General features: G+C 42.9%; 1 protein-coding gene across 2 annotated transcripts; it reads right to left on the bottom strand.

The window, feature by feature from the left end:
• Nucleotides 1-5,089: 5,089 nt before the first annotated feature.
• On the bottom strand, nucleotides 5,090-7,592 carry RNASE10 (ribonuclease A family member 10 (inactive)). 2 transcript variants are annotated; one of them, XM_043920195.1, is made up of 2 exons: nucleotides 7,494-7,592; nucleotides 5,090-5,888 (listed from the first exon to the last, which is right to left on the bottom strand). In XM_043920195.1, the coding sequence occupies exon 2, from the start codon at nucleotides 5,881-5,883 to the stop codon at nucleotides 5,242-5,244; it is 642 nt and encodes a 213-aa protein (XP_043776130.1). In that variant the 5' UTR covers nucleotides 5,884-5,888; nucleotides 7,494-7,592; the 3' UTR covers nucleotides 5,090-5,241. The 2 variants fall into 2 exon arrangements, with proteins under 2 accessions (XP_043776130.1, XP_043776129.1); XM_043920194.1 differs by having other exon boundaries at nucleotides 7,486-7,579.
• Nucleotides 7,593-12,947: the final 5,355 nt, after the last annotated feature.

Here is a 12,947-nt window from a genome sequence, read left to right as displayed (position 1 = left end):
AGGCAGAGCGAAAGAGCAATCCCATTCACACAAGGAATGACCATACTTCAGCTTGCACAGGTTAAGAGAACATGTCATCATCTGTTAATCAGAGGCAAGAGAGGGCATTGATCTGAAGTGCCCCACTGGCACTGCAGAGCAATGATCTCAAAAGTCTTTACAGGCGATAGGAGCAGCCTGCCATGCCTCATATGGTGTGGAGCCTGCAAAGGGGTGGGGTCCACCCTGGGTGGAGCCGTGGGGAGCTCACAGTGTAGGGACACGTGTATGCAGCCCCTCATCCTCAACTGCTGTAGATAGAAGAAGCAGAGCAGTATGAACGTGGGTCCTGGGGAAGCCTCATATCTAGGCACTCAAGCCCAAGGGTGAATAGTGACCATTGGTAACCCAGAGTCCTAAATTCATTCTGTGTCCAGGATATATTTGAGTCATGAAAAATCAATTTGTCAGCACCATTCTGGTGACCCACTGTTGTGTGGTCCCACAAGAGAAATACCACACCAGCCAGAAGAAACTGTCTACTTACCAGGCACCCTCCTGGAAACAGGGCCTGGCTTGAGTCCATAGGTGAACTTCTATGGGGCAGCTGGTTGGCCACACACATGGGGTAAGGGAGCAGTGTCCCGAAGGGGAGAAGTAGGACTCGGGCCCACAGAAGTCCCAGCCCAAGCTCAGGATACCTGATTCAGATGGCACTGCTGGCCCCAGTCAGTCCCAGACACCAGAGGGGAACTTCCTAAGTAAAAAGCAGTTCAAAGTATAGGGGACCCTTCAGAGGCTAGGCTCCAGATCACGGTCCTGTCCACTCAGGTCTGAGGACTGCACTGGCCCCAAGTATGTAAATTAAATGGCCACCAAGGGATGGAATTCGAGGAGTTCAAGACGCCACATATTCACATACTAGCCAATGTGATCAGAACAGAAACTGGAGCTAATGGATTGCATATTGTATCACAGCACTGCTTCCAGAAGAATGTTGTTAAAATGCTTGTGCTTTCCACAAGCAGTGAGTCCAGCAACATCACCACCAAAAGCAGCTGCCAGTCATGGAGCTCTACTAAAGGCCATTTAAGCTCATAGCATTCTCATAACAACCCTGAAGTAGGTACTATCATGATCTCATTTTACAAATAAGGAACCTGAAGTTCTCAGAAGCAAGAGCTGAGCTGACTCTTTTCTTCCTTGCTATATGAATTAGTTAATAATCTGAGTAGATTACTTTATAATCTTACATAGATATGAATCTTTAGGGTAGCCCCCATGATAAGTGTATTAGATGAACAAAGTCAGGTGAAGGGCTTTGAAAAGTCTGTAACAACTTTTCTCAACTAGAAACACTAGTTCTAGAAGCTGCTGAAAACTGTGTGTGCTCGGTCGTGTCTGACTATTTGCAATCCCATGGACTATAGCCTGCCAGGATCCTCTGCCCATGGAATTTTCCAGGCAAGAATACTGGATTGGGTTGCCATTTCAGAAGGGAGGAATTTCATGATGAAAAAAATTTAGAAATGATGAATATGATCTCTGCCTATTAGAGAGTCATAAGTCATGTTAATATATAGGTTATGCCAACTGCATAAAAGAAACCTACTTAATTCTGTTTAACCCAAAACCTCCCAAACCATCTCTATAAGCAAGAATCCTCCATTCAAATTACAGATCAGCCATTTATGAGTTGGGTGACCTTCGTCCAGGTAAACTTGGACTCTCTGAGACTGTTGCTTATTACCTGCCAAGTGGAACTAATAAAATACCACCTCCTTACAAGAACTACATAAAACCAAGCATGGACAGTACCTAGCATACAGTGCCCATCATACAATGGTAGTTTCTTTCCTGCTTGTCTTAAAAGAATTCACACAGAGTCCTCAGGAACATGAATTAAGCCACTCAGGTCTTTTTATTTGCGTGTGCAACATTTGATAGAAGTCAGAAAACTTGCTTGTCTTACATGATTCTATGTTTCATACAATTTCTATAACTTCTGAGGAGGTACTGGATAATCAGTAAGCAGGTAACCATTGATCAATAAATGTATTGAAAATATAGAAGAAATTCATAACAGAGTTGTCTTCACAAAAATGCTTATGGTCTCACTAAATACTCAGATTAATTAAGGGCTAACTAAAGAGTATATATAGGTCCCAATCCCTTACCTGAAACTTATAGGGCCAATGCATTTTGAAACAGAATTTTTAGGATTTTAAAAAGCAACATTGTGTGGGGGTATAAGATATATTACTTATGCATCCCCAGAAGAGTTTATCTGAGGCAGTATTCATAATCAGACATTTTTATATTTCCTCAGTGAAATGTGTAATAGTCATTGTTGTTGTTTAGTCGGTAAGTTGTGTCCGAATTTTAGCGACCCCACGAACTGCAGCCCACCAGGCTCTTCTGTCCATGGGATTTCCCAGACAGGAATACTGGAGTGGATTGCCAGTTCCTTCACCAGGGGATTTTCCTGGTCCAGAGATCGAACCTGCCTCTCCTGTGTTGGCAGGTGGATTCTTTACCACTGAGCCACCAGGGAAGCCATAAAAATTATAGAGAATAAATAAAGATAATAATTATACTAACATAGTCAGTTCAGTCAGACTTACATCTCACTGAGTTTGGGAACCACTTTGAAAGAAAACTGTTCAGTTTTCAGAGCTTTGGGGATTTAGGAACATTGGGAAAAGCTTTGAGAGCCTGTTATATGGGCTAAGTAAGCATATACCCTGGAAGAGCAAAGTGGGAGATATGTTGAAGCCAGAAGACTTTGTGGAAGTTCTATGAATCAGGCATCATTTGAGCTATGTGTGTGAAAGTCGCTCAGTTGTGTCTGACTCTTTGTGACCCCATGGACTATACAGTCCATGGAATTCTCCAGGCCAGAATACTGGAATGGGTAGCCTTTCCCTTCTCCAGGGAATCTTCCTAACCCAGGGATTGAACCCAGGTCTTCCACATTGCAGGCAAATTCTTTACCAGCTGAGCCACAAGGGAATTAATTTTCTATTTCTGGTGAGTGAAGTTCCCACATCTTATCAACCCGTTACACCTACCAAGCTGTTTTCCTGCTTAAGCCACTAGGAGCCTGCAGAAGGCTTTGTAAATTGCTTTCCTGAAATAGGAAACTGAACTGAACTTCCTGAAATAGTTTCTATAGTCAGATAAAAACCTAACCACTGAGATTTGTCTGAAGTGAAGACCAAAAGAGGGTGATAGAGGTACTCATTGGAGTGTGGACACGCTTAAGGAGAGAAGCTGGTGGGAACCTATGAGAGGATGTAGTCTCATCTGTGAATGAAAACATATTGGCTTCCGTTTCTTGCCAATTCCAGTCTCCTAATAGTTCACCCCACACAATGGATCCTTTGTCTTATGGTCAAGACGTCAAACTTGGAATCTTTCCCATTCCATTCCCAATCTTCAGTGTTTTTGGTTTACCTACTGGATGACTGATTTTCTCTGTGCTCGCTTCGGCAGCATATATACTAAAATTGGAATGATTTTCTCCGATAGCCCCTCTTCTTTCCTCTCTCACATCCACTTCTCTTTTTTCTCCCTTGTCTTAAATCATCTTTTGTCTATTTCTCCTGAAAGACATCCTCCATCACGAAGGGTAGAAATCTGCCTTGCCCAGGGCCTTGCCTCTTGCCACTCCTCAACCCACCTCTGAAAGGTCAGGGCAGCCCACAGCTGTAGTCACACTTCCTGCCTAACAACACTGCTCATGAGAGGTCACTGCCAGGAGAGGTGAGTCAAAAGTATAAGGGAAATATTGAAATAGGGGAATCTGAGCAGAGACTAGAGGCAAAGCATTTAAGTGGTTGCTTGCCTGTAAGAACAGGAAGGATAAGGGAAATTAGGGACTAAATGATGAAAGAACAGGAAAAGAAAAGCCAGGCAGAGTAAGACAAACTTTTCCTTCCTCCAGTCTCCCATTTATGGATGTCCCTGACTCTTGAGTGTGTTACTGCCTAGAAGGCTAAAGCAGAAAAAACCCTAAGGAAAGGAAATCTCAAAATCAAGTCACATAGTGAATCCTTATTGCCATTTTTGAAGATCTCTTCTGTACCCCTGCCTGTCTAAACTATTTCTTGATAGATCTGAGTTCAGAGGAAATAGGCTGGGGCAACCACTTACACCCTCTATTTATTCAACTCCATAGCATTTCTTCTCTGAGTAGATCCAGTCCCTTTTCTGCTGAAAATATTCTTTCACCAACTTTCTTGTTTTTCAGAACAAAAAAAAAAAAAGAAAGAGGTACTGAGTGAGCATAAAATTCCCTCCAATCCCATTCATTCTACTTCTGTTGAGCATCTAATGTGAGCATTATTCTACTTATTGGACATAGTTTTAAAAAATAGTTCTCTATTCTCATCACTCTCCTGACCCACCCTCCCTCTAAACCCCTATGCCAAACTCTTTATAAGACCAGCATCTGCTTACCTGGCATGGCATAAGAGATCAGTGTTGGCTGAATGAATTTCTAAAAGGATTCATAGAAAGAATAGGGAGAGCCCCCAAAGAAGAGGAAAACAAGACTAGGAGAAAGTGGCTGGGGGTGAGGGAGAAACAAAGCGAGGGAAGAGAAGATGCAAAATGACAGGTAGCAAAAGATGGGAGGGGGAAGAGTTGAGAAGGGTCAGGAAAATGAATGCTGTCTTTGCCCCAGAACATGTTTGATCTCGGTCTGCACCAACAATAACACTGCACCAAGGTGGTACACCTACAATCAGGGGTCAGGAAAAGAAACTTGGTCCATATGGTTTTTCAAATACAGTCACAGGTAGAGTCATTTTAATTTGCATCTACGGCAGAGAAGTGCTTCTTGGGAAGCCCAGGAGGTTTATGTGAGTGCTCTAGAAGCTCATGGTGGCTAGCTGGGAAGGACATGGGTAAGGATGCATTAAACTCTTGTACTCCACATCTAAAGGCCTCCAGACCAGGGAACAGCCTAATGACCAAGATCATAAAAGAGACTGTCTTATCTTTTTCCAGGACAAGGGATAGACTCCAAGAGACAGAACCTACAAAGATCAGACATCATCACCATCTTGTGCCACCTCTAATCCTAGGAACAAAATACAAGTCGGTTGAACCCTAGGGAAAGAAGATTTATATTTTTGTATTTATCAGAATAGTCCAGCTTCTCTTGCCAAACCCTTCTTTGCAGAATACTTAAGGATGAGAACAGTAAGGAAAAGAAGTGAAAGGAAGACAAAAGTGAGAAGGTGAAGAAAAGTTACTTCATGATTCAGATGTTATCTGGACTTTCATGTCACTACAGGACATAAGAATGTACTTTTCAAGAATAAAAGTTACATAATTACAGTGAGGAATCACTTGGCCTGATTTGGATAACTTGCAGAATGTCAAATCAAAAGGACGGGGGCTTTTGTGGCATTTGCCTCCCTTGAGATCACAGGCAACAGCAGGACTCTTACAGACAGCTTTGACTGCATCTAGTTCCTCATGGATAAATATGTATTGGGGTATGCATGCGTGGTCTTTTGACTTCAACTTCGGTGCCATCAGGGCATTGCATTCCCTATCCAGCATGTCAGACCTAAGATAGTCTTTGTTGTTCTCTAAAAGAACCTCAGCTCTGAGCATCCTGTCTCCGCCAACTTCATCTTCACTGGTGATGGTGTCTTCTGGTTGCACCACTTCTTTGTTGCTAACCAGCAGGGTTTCCATGCTTCGGCTGTCCAGTCCTTCCTTAGTGGCCTCAACTTTGTCCTGTGAGTCACTGGACAGAAACTCATCCAGTAGCTGGTCACTTTCCTCCAGGACGGCTGCTGCCATCTGGAGTCCCACGCCCAGGCCCACCCCTAGGCCCAGCAGCAGCAACAACATCATGAAGAAGATCTGCACCAGAGTCAGCTTCATTTTGCCTGGTGGGAAGAAGGGAAACAGAGGACTGACTTTGAGATGAAACTTGGCTCCAGTAGAGATCCTAAACTCCCCAAAACCCCGAAAGCATAGTCTTTGGGGTCTTCTCCTCCCTCTTCTCCACATTATCCATCCCTCACCCAAGGCGGAGATCCTTTCTCACTCTTTTCCCATTCTCCTGCCCTCTCATTCATTCCCTGTTGCTGTGGAATAATGTGTGGATCATGCAGTACTGCCAGATGACCAGGGAAGCTGTTCTATAATTGGGTCACATATGGGGAATCAGGGGGGAAGGTTGGCATCAATTGACTTTTAAACAGAAATTAGTTCCAAGTCACCAAAAAGAATAGGTAAAAAGATGAATACAGTGTCACTTTTTCCTTGAGAGAAATTCTTTTAGAAACTTATTCTCAGTAAAGGACTAGAATTACCATAGGAGACCAACTCCCTAATTTTTTTTCCCAAATTAATTTTTGCTCATTCAAGTATTTATTATTCTCCCAGCTACCCACCTTCCCCCCAAAAGATCAAAAGGAATAGAAAAAGTACTATAGTTCATTTTCGCTCCTAAACTGAGGCTGATATGGAAGGGAGATTGGGGAGGGGAGACTGGAGGGAGGGAGCCAAATTTCCCCTTGCTAAAACTGCATCTTGTCAAGTCAAATCCTTTCTACTACTATAGATTTCTTAGCACTTGGGTATTTCCTGCTGATTAGTTTTTATAGTCTTTAAGGAGGATAGGGATTAAGAATGAAACCAAAGTAAACCAAACAAATGAGCATCAGAGTTCCCCTACTAATAAAGATCCTAAAGAGGCTGAGAGAAGGAGTATGTGCCTTTGTCCTGCTATGCCAGCCTCATGCCCCTATCAAAGAGAGACCTTCCCTACCAGAAAAAAATATTGCTATAAAGAACACTTTTGAGACAATTGATAATACAAGAATATTGTCAATGGAGTAGATAGGAGTGCTATGTCAGTGTTTGGTATGTGGAACTTCAAATTTATATTACAGTTGTCAAAGAAGATATCTTTGTTCTTAGAAAATGAATCCTAAAATATTGCACAGGGTCATGATACAAGCAACTTACTCTCCAAGATTCCAAATAAAGATCATATGGGGACTTCCCTGGGGTCCAGTGGTTAAGACTCCACGGTCTCACCGGATAGGGCCTGAGTTCAACCTTCGGTAGGGGGAACTAAGATCCCATAAGCCAGGTAGTGTGGCCAAAAAAAAAACGTGGATCATATGTATGTATGTGCATGTGTGTTTACAGAAAAAGAAAGAAGAAAAGTTTAATGAGGGAAAGAAAAATTTTAAATATTGTGACTAGAAAAGGGTATTTAGAAGTTCCTTGTATTATTGTTGCAACATTTCTATAAAGTTACAAATATTTTTAAAAAAAAATTTTTTTTAAACCATGCTGCACAGCTTATGGGATCTTAGTTCCCCAACCAGGGATCAAACCCAAGCCTTCCATAGCGAAAACATGAAGTCTTATTAACTGGACCACCAGGAAGTTCCCTCAAATTTTTTTAATTTTTAAAAAAGAGAATTTCTCATGTCTTCCCCTGGAATGCCCAATAACACTGTGACTTACCTACATACCTAGATAGCATCAGAGATGCTTGTGTCTTCTTGGTTTCCAATTTTTTCCCTCCCAGGTTTTCCTGTTCTCTGAAAAGTACCCTGGATGCTGGCCTGGAGAAAAACGGTTATCCTCTAGCGGCTTCTGTGCTCTTAAACCCAGACTTACTTCCTACACCCATTTCCACTCCCACTCCCCTTGCCTAGCACTGAATAAACACACAGCCAATTGTCCTTTCCGCTCCCATGAACACTTTGAAGTCAGGCTATTAGGAAGGCAGCTATGCTCACCACTATACCACCAACGCCAGGCTACTTGGATATTGAAACAGATCCAGACATCTAAGACAGGAAATGTCTCCAGTCTGGGAAACTGCAAATGGTTTTATCTACCCAATCAATTGTTCCACTTCTGAGTTATACCCACTATCCTGTGGTTTATAGCAACCTGACCTTGCCCTTAAATTTCAGTCATTTCCTTATATTTTCTACATGTATTTCCTTTCAACTTACCTTGTCATTTCTGAAATCTCAAAATCTTTGGACTGTATTTGGTTCCTCCCTCCAACATGGTTATTTTGCTTTTTGCATTTTAGAACTGTATCGTGACTCCATGAGAAGATTTGGCTATTTGAGTCAATGATGATTGTTTACATATCTTTATCTATGAAGCCTATCCCAGCCCTCCATTCTCCACTTCCTGTTTCCAACCCTCAGCCAATAAATTCATGTCAGGTTTTGGAAACCTGATGATTTAGTCCTAGATAAGAGAGTATCCATAGCAACTGTTAGCCCCTATAGCCTTGGTGAGTAAAGTCAGGAGGTTACAGTGTTGATTCTACTCATTTCTTTAGCTGAAAGTGACATCATGAGATAATATTTTTAGAGCATCCTGGAGCTCATTAAAGCAGTATGAAAATCCTCTCTAGACATAAACAGAGAACTTTAGGAGGATGATTTGCTGTGTCTTTCAGGCAGGAGTTCTCAAATGGTGGTCTTGGAACAGCTTCTGTGATCTGCAAAGTCTATCAGGCTGAATTCTACACTGCCGATGTTGATTCACAATAATAGTAATAACAGCATGCATGCTTAGTCACTCAGTCATGTCTGACTCTTTTCAACCCTTTGGACTGCAGCCTGCCAGGCTCCTCTGTCCATGGGATTTTTCAGGCAAGAATACTGGAGCGGGTTGCCATTTCCTTCTCTAAGGGATCTTCCTGACCCAGGGATCTAACCCAGGTCTCCTGTCACAATTGCAGGCGGATTCTTTACCCACTTAGCCATGGGGGAAGCCTAATAATAACAGCAACAAACTATTATGGAGCACTTACTTCATGCTGGGCACTTACTGCATTTCACCCTCACAATTTGCTCATGCTATCCGTCTTTGGTGTCTGTTCTGCCCTTTCATTCTGACATGAAGGTGAAGTAAAAGTGCTTCTGCTGAGCCCAATAGCTGTCTGGAGTCAGCAGAGATAAAACATCCAACTATATACACCATTTGTTTCTTTATGAGTGTTAAGTCATGTCAGACTCTTTGCGACCTAATGGACTGTAGCCTGCCAGGCTCCTGTATCCATAGGATTCTCCAGGCAAGAATACTGGAGTGGGTTGCCATGCTCTGCCCCAGGGGATCTTCTCCCTCCAGGGATTGAACCCACGTCTCCTGCGTTAGCAGGCAGATTCTTTACCACTGAGCTATTGGGAAAGCTCCCTGCTTCTTTATAATTGGTTACTATTAGGGATTTGAGGGAGAAGGAAATGGCAACCCACTCCAGTGTCCTTGCCTGGAGAATCCCAGGGACAGAGGAGCCTAGCGGGCTGCTGTCTGTGGGGTCGCACAGAGTCGGACACGACTGAAGCGACTTAGCAGCAGCAGCAGCAGCAGCAGCATTAGGGATTTGAAATTAACCCTTGATTCAACATGAAGAAAAGATCTATGTCTGTGGTCTAAGTATGACTGTTAGGCTGGACAGGTTTGTAAACTTTATTTAATTAATGTATTTATTTTGGGGGCTGTGCTGGGTCTTCCTTGCTGTGCTGGCTTTTCTCTAGTTGCAATGAGCAAGGGCTACTCTCTAGTTGCAGTGCATTAGCTTCTCATTGTAGTTAGTTTCTCTTCTTGCAGAGCAGAGGGCTCTAGGCCTGTGGGACTCAGTAGTTGCAGCTCATGGGCTCAGTAATTGCAGCTCCTAGGCTCTAGAGCAGAGGCTCAATAGTTGTGGAACACAAGCTTAGCTCCACAGAATGTGGGATCTTCCCAGACCAGGAATCAAACCTGTGTCTCCTATATTGGCAGGCAGATTCTTTATCACTGAGCCACAAGGGAAGCCCTGGACAGGTTTTTATTCTTATTTTTTCCTCTTCTAGGCTACAGTTTTCACATCTTCTGTAGCTCTTCATAAGGATGATATGAATATTATACAATGCACTGCATGTAAAAGGGTAAAAGTATTAGCCTTTGTGATTATCGTTACTAACTATGGTGGAGATAACGAAGATAATGGTGACCTCCTTCAAAAGGTCCCATGCATGCACTGCTGTACTCTGCCCCCGATGCTCCAGCAGGCCACCATCACCCCACGCCTCCACTGGAGACTCCTGGACACTCACGGGCAAGTCTGGGTCAGTCTCTTATGGGGTCACTGCTCCTTTCTCCTGGGTCCTGGTGCACACAAGGTTCTGTTTGTGCCCTCTGAGAATCTGATCACAGTCACAGAAAACTAACCAAACTGATCACATGGACCACAGCCTTGTCTAACTCAGTGAAGCTATGAGCCATGTCATGTAGGGCCACCCAAGAGGGACGGGTCATGGTGGAGAGGTCTGACAAAACATGGTCCACTGGAGAAGGGAATGGCAAACCACTTCAGTATTCTTGCCTTGAGAACCCCATGAATAGTAAGAAAAGGCAAAAAGATAGGACATTGAAAGATGAACTCCCCAGGTCAGTAGGTTCCCAATATGCTATGGGAGGTCAGTGAAGAAATAACTCCAGAAAGAATGAAGAGATGGAGCCAAAGCAAAAACAACACGCATTTGTGGATGTGACTGGTGATGTAAGTAAAGTCCAATGCTGTAAAGAGCAATATTGCATAGGAACCTGGAATGTTAGGTCCGTGAATCAAGGCAAATCGGAAGTGGTCAAACAGGAGATGGCAAGAGTGAACATCGACATTTTAGGAACCAGTGAACTAAAATGGACTGGGATGGGTGAGTTTAACTCATATGACCATTATATATACCACTGTGGGCAGGAATCCCATAGGAGAAATGGAGTAGCTCTCATAGTCAACGAAAGAGTCTGAAATGCACTACTTGGATGCAATCTCAAAAACAACAGAATGATCTCTGTTTGTTTCCAAGGCAAACAATTCAATATCACAGTAATCCCAGTCTATGCCCCGACCAGTAATGCTGAAGAAACTAAAGTTGAATGGTTCTATGAAGACCTACTAGACATAAGCATAGGACTAGGTATATAAAGCCATGAAACTGGAGAAGACTGAGTGTCAAGAGAAGGTTGGTGTTCTACTTTGTTGCTTTTTTTTTTGAGACAGGAAAAATAACAGCTTGCTTATTGAAAATAAAGACCAAGCAGAGAGGAAAAACTGATAACGCAGGAGAGAAAGGAAAGAATTGTTAGAGCAATGATTCTGAGTGCTCAGACTCTGAAGGCACATTGCGTGAGTTGATGAGTGTACATGTGTTATTTTATCTGTGAATTCCACTACAGGATAGTAAATGGGGCATACCACATGTTTTGCTATAAAAGATTAGATCTGGTGATATGGTTGAGAACCACTGGTTTAAAAGAATTAGTGGTGGTCAGGGTTCTTTCTACACTGTGGACAAGGGAATTTCCCCCTCATTTTTGCAAGTGTTACTTGCAAATTAAGCAAATTGTGAAGTTGCAAGTGTTACTCTTTAGTGACAGTTGGCTGCATATAAGAATGCAGGTCAGCCTTGGGCTGGAAGATTTCCAGTTGTGAGGAGTTTCTTAGGATGGGAGACAGAAACAAAAGAAGGGAAAGAATGCTAAACAATGTCTTACTAATAAGGAATCTAACTCTGCTTATGTGCCAAATAAGTATTAGGTTTTTTTCCCCAGAGTTTTTGTCACTCACATACCCTCCAGATACACAGAAGTCTTGGTTTGAGGGGGGTCATTTTTTTCAGAACTGGAAACATTATTTGAGATGACCTGATATCTAAACACGGACCTTCATTAAATCCCAGAGTGCTCAAATGGGTGCAGAACTTAGCATCCGTTTACCCTGACCCAGAGAACACAATGAGGTCTAGTCTACTAAGGGTATTTGGCAAATATAGTGAATACTTCCTCATTATGTTATGTAGTGTAGTTCTTACAGAAATGATTCTAAAGGTTATGCTCTGCTCAAGGGTGGCCAGCTGAGGGGACAAGTAGAGAGTGGAACCTAATCCATGGTCTGCTTGGCAAACTGTACAAACTGGAAGAGACTTAACATCCCTGAGAGGAAGTGACTTTTCTTCCAATTCATACAAATGTGGTGATTTAGGGTCTTTTCTGCCTGAGCCACCAGGGAAGCCCTTAGGTCTTCTAGAGAACTAAATAGATGGCTTTGCATTTTGCCTCAGAAGTGACCTCATATGACCCTTACAACTTCTTCACAAAGTAAGAAGCAGTAGAATTTCTTTCTTTTTTTCTTTCTTCCTTCCTTCCTCTCTCTCTCTCTTTCTTTCACCAAGGACTTCACTGATGGTCCAGTGGTTGAGATCCCTTGCTTCCACAAGGGGGCATGGGGTTGGATTTCTGGTTAGAGAACTAGGATCCCGCAAGCTGCCCTGTGAGGTGCAGCAATAATTAGAAAAACAAAAACTGAGGCCACATTGGTAGTGGGTGGCAGGGTGGAAGAACCGGAGTGGGACCCAGATCTAACGACTCCCACAGGTTGTTATTTCTCGTACACTATCCTCCTTGCCCCTGACAGTTTGTTCCAGCTGAAGTCATTTCCTCATGGATCTAGAGAACAATCAGTTACCACTGATGCCCAAAACTATCTTGCAAATGTAAGATGGATATTTTCAGCTATTGTTGAGAATTGTAACAGTTCACATTTGTGAAATGTGATACACAGACTGGCTCACAATCTGTAGAACCCAGCCCTTCTAACCTCTGCCAGATCATTCACTCTTATAATTCTTTTATCCCCCTCTAATCACCGCGATGCCCCTAATTCAGGCTTTTACCTCTTCAGGTCCTGACTAGGCCTTGGACCGTTTGGTATGTGACCCTCTGGGGATATTACTACACTATGTGACCCTATGGGGATATTATTGCACTATGTGACCTTATGGGGATATTACTGCACTATGTGACCCTATGGGGATATTATTGCACTATGTGACCCTATGGGGATATTATTGCACTATGTCTTGTTCTTTCTAAATGACTGACTTTGGCAGCTTCAGGACATTGGAGGAGTTTTGTTA

The sequence above is a fragment of the Cervus elaphus genome, chromosome 12, assembly GCF_910594005.1.
Source record: "Cervus elaphus chromosome 12, mCerEla1.1, whole genome shotgun sequence".
Classification (NCBI taxonomy): Eukaryota; Metazoa; Chordata; class Mammalia; order Artiodactyla; family Cervidae; genus Cervus; species Cervus elaphus.
Note: the sequence above shows the minus strand (reverse complement) of the source record. Positions and strands in the feature narration are given on the sequence as shown.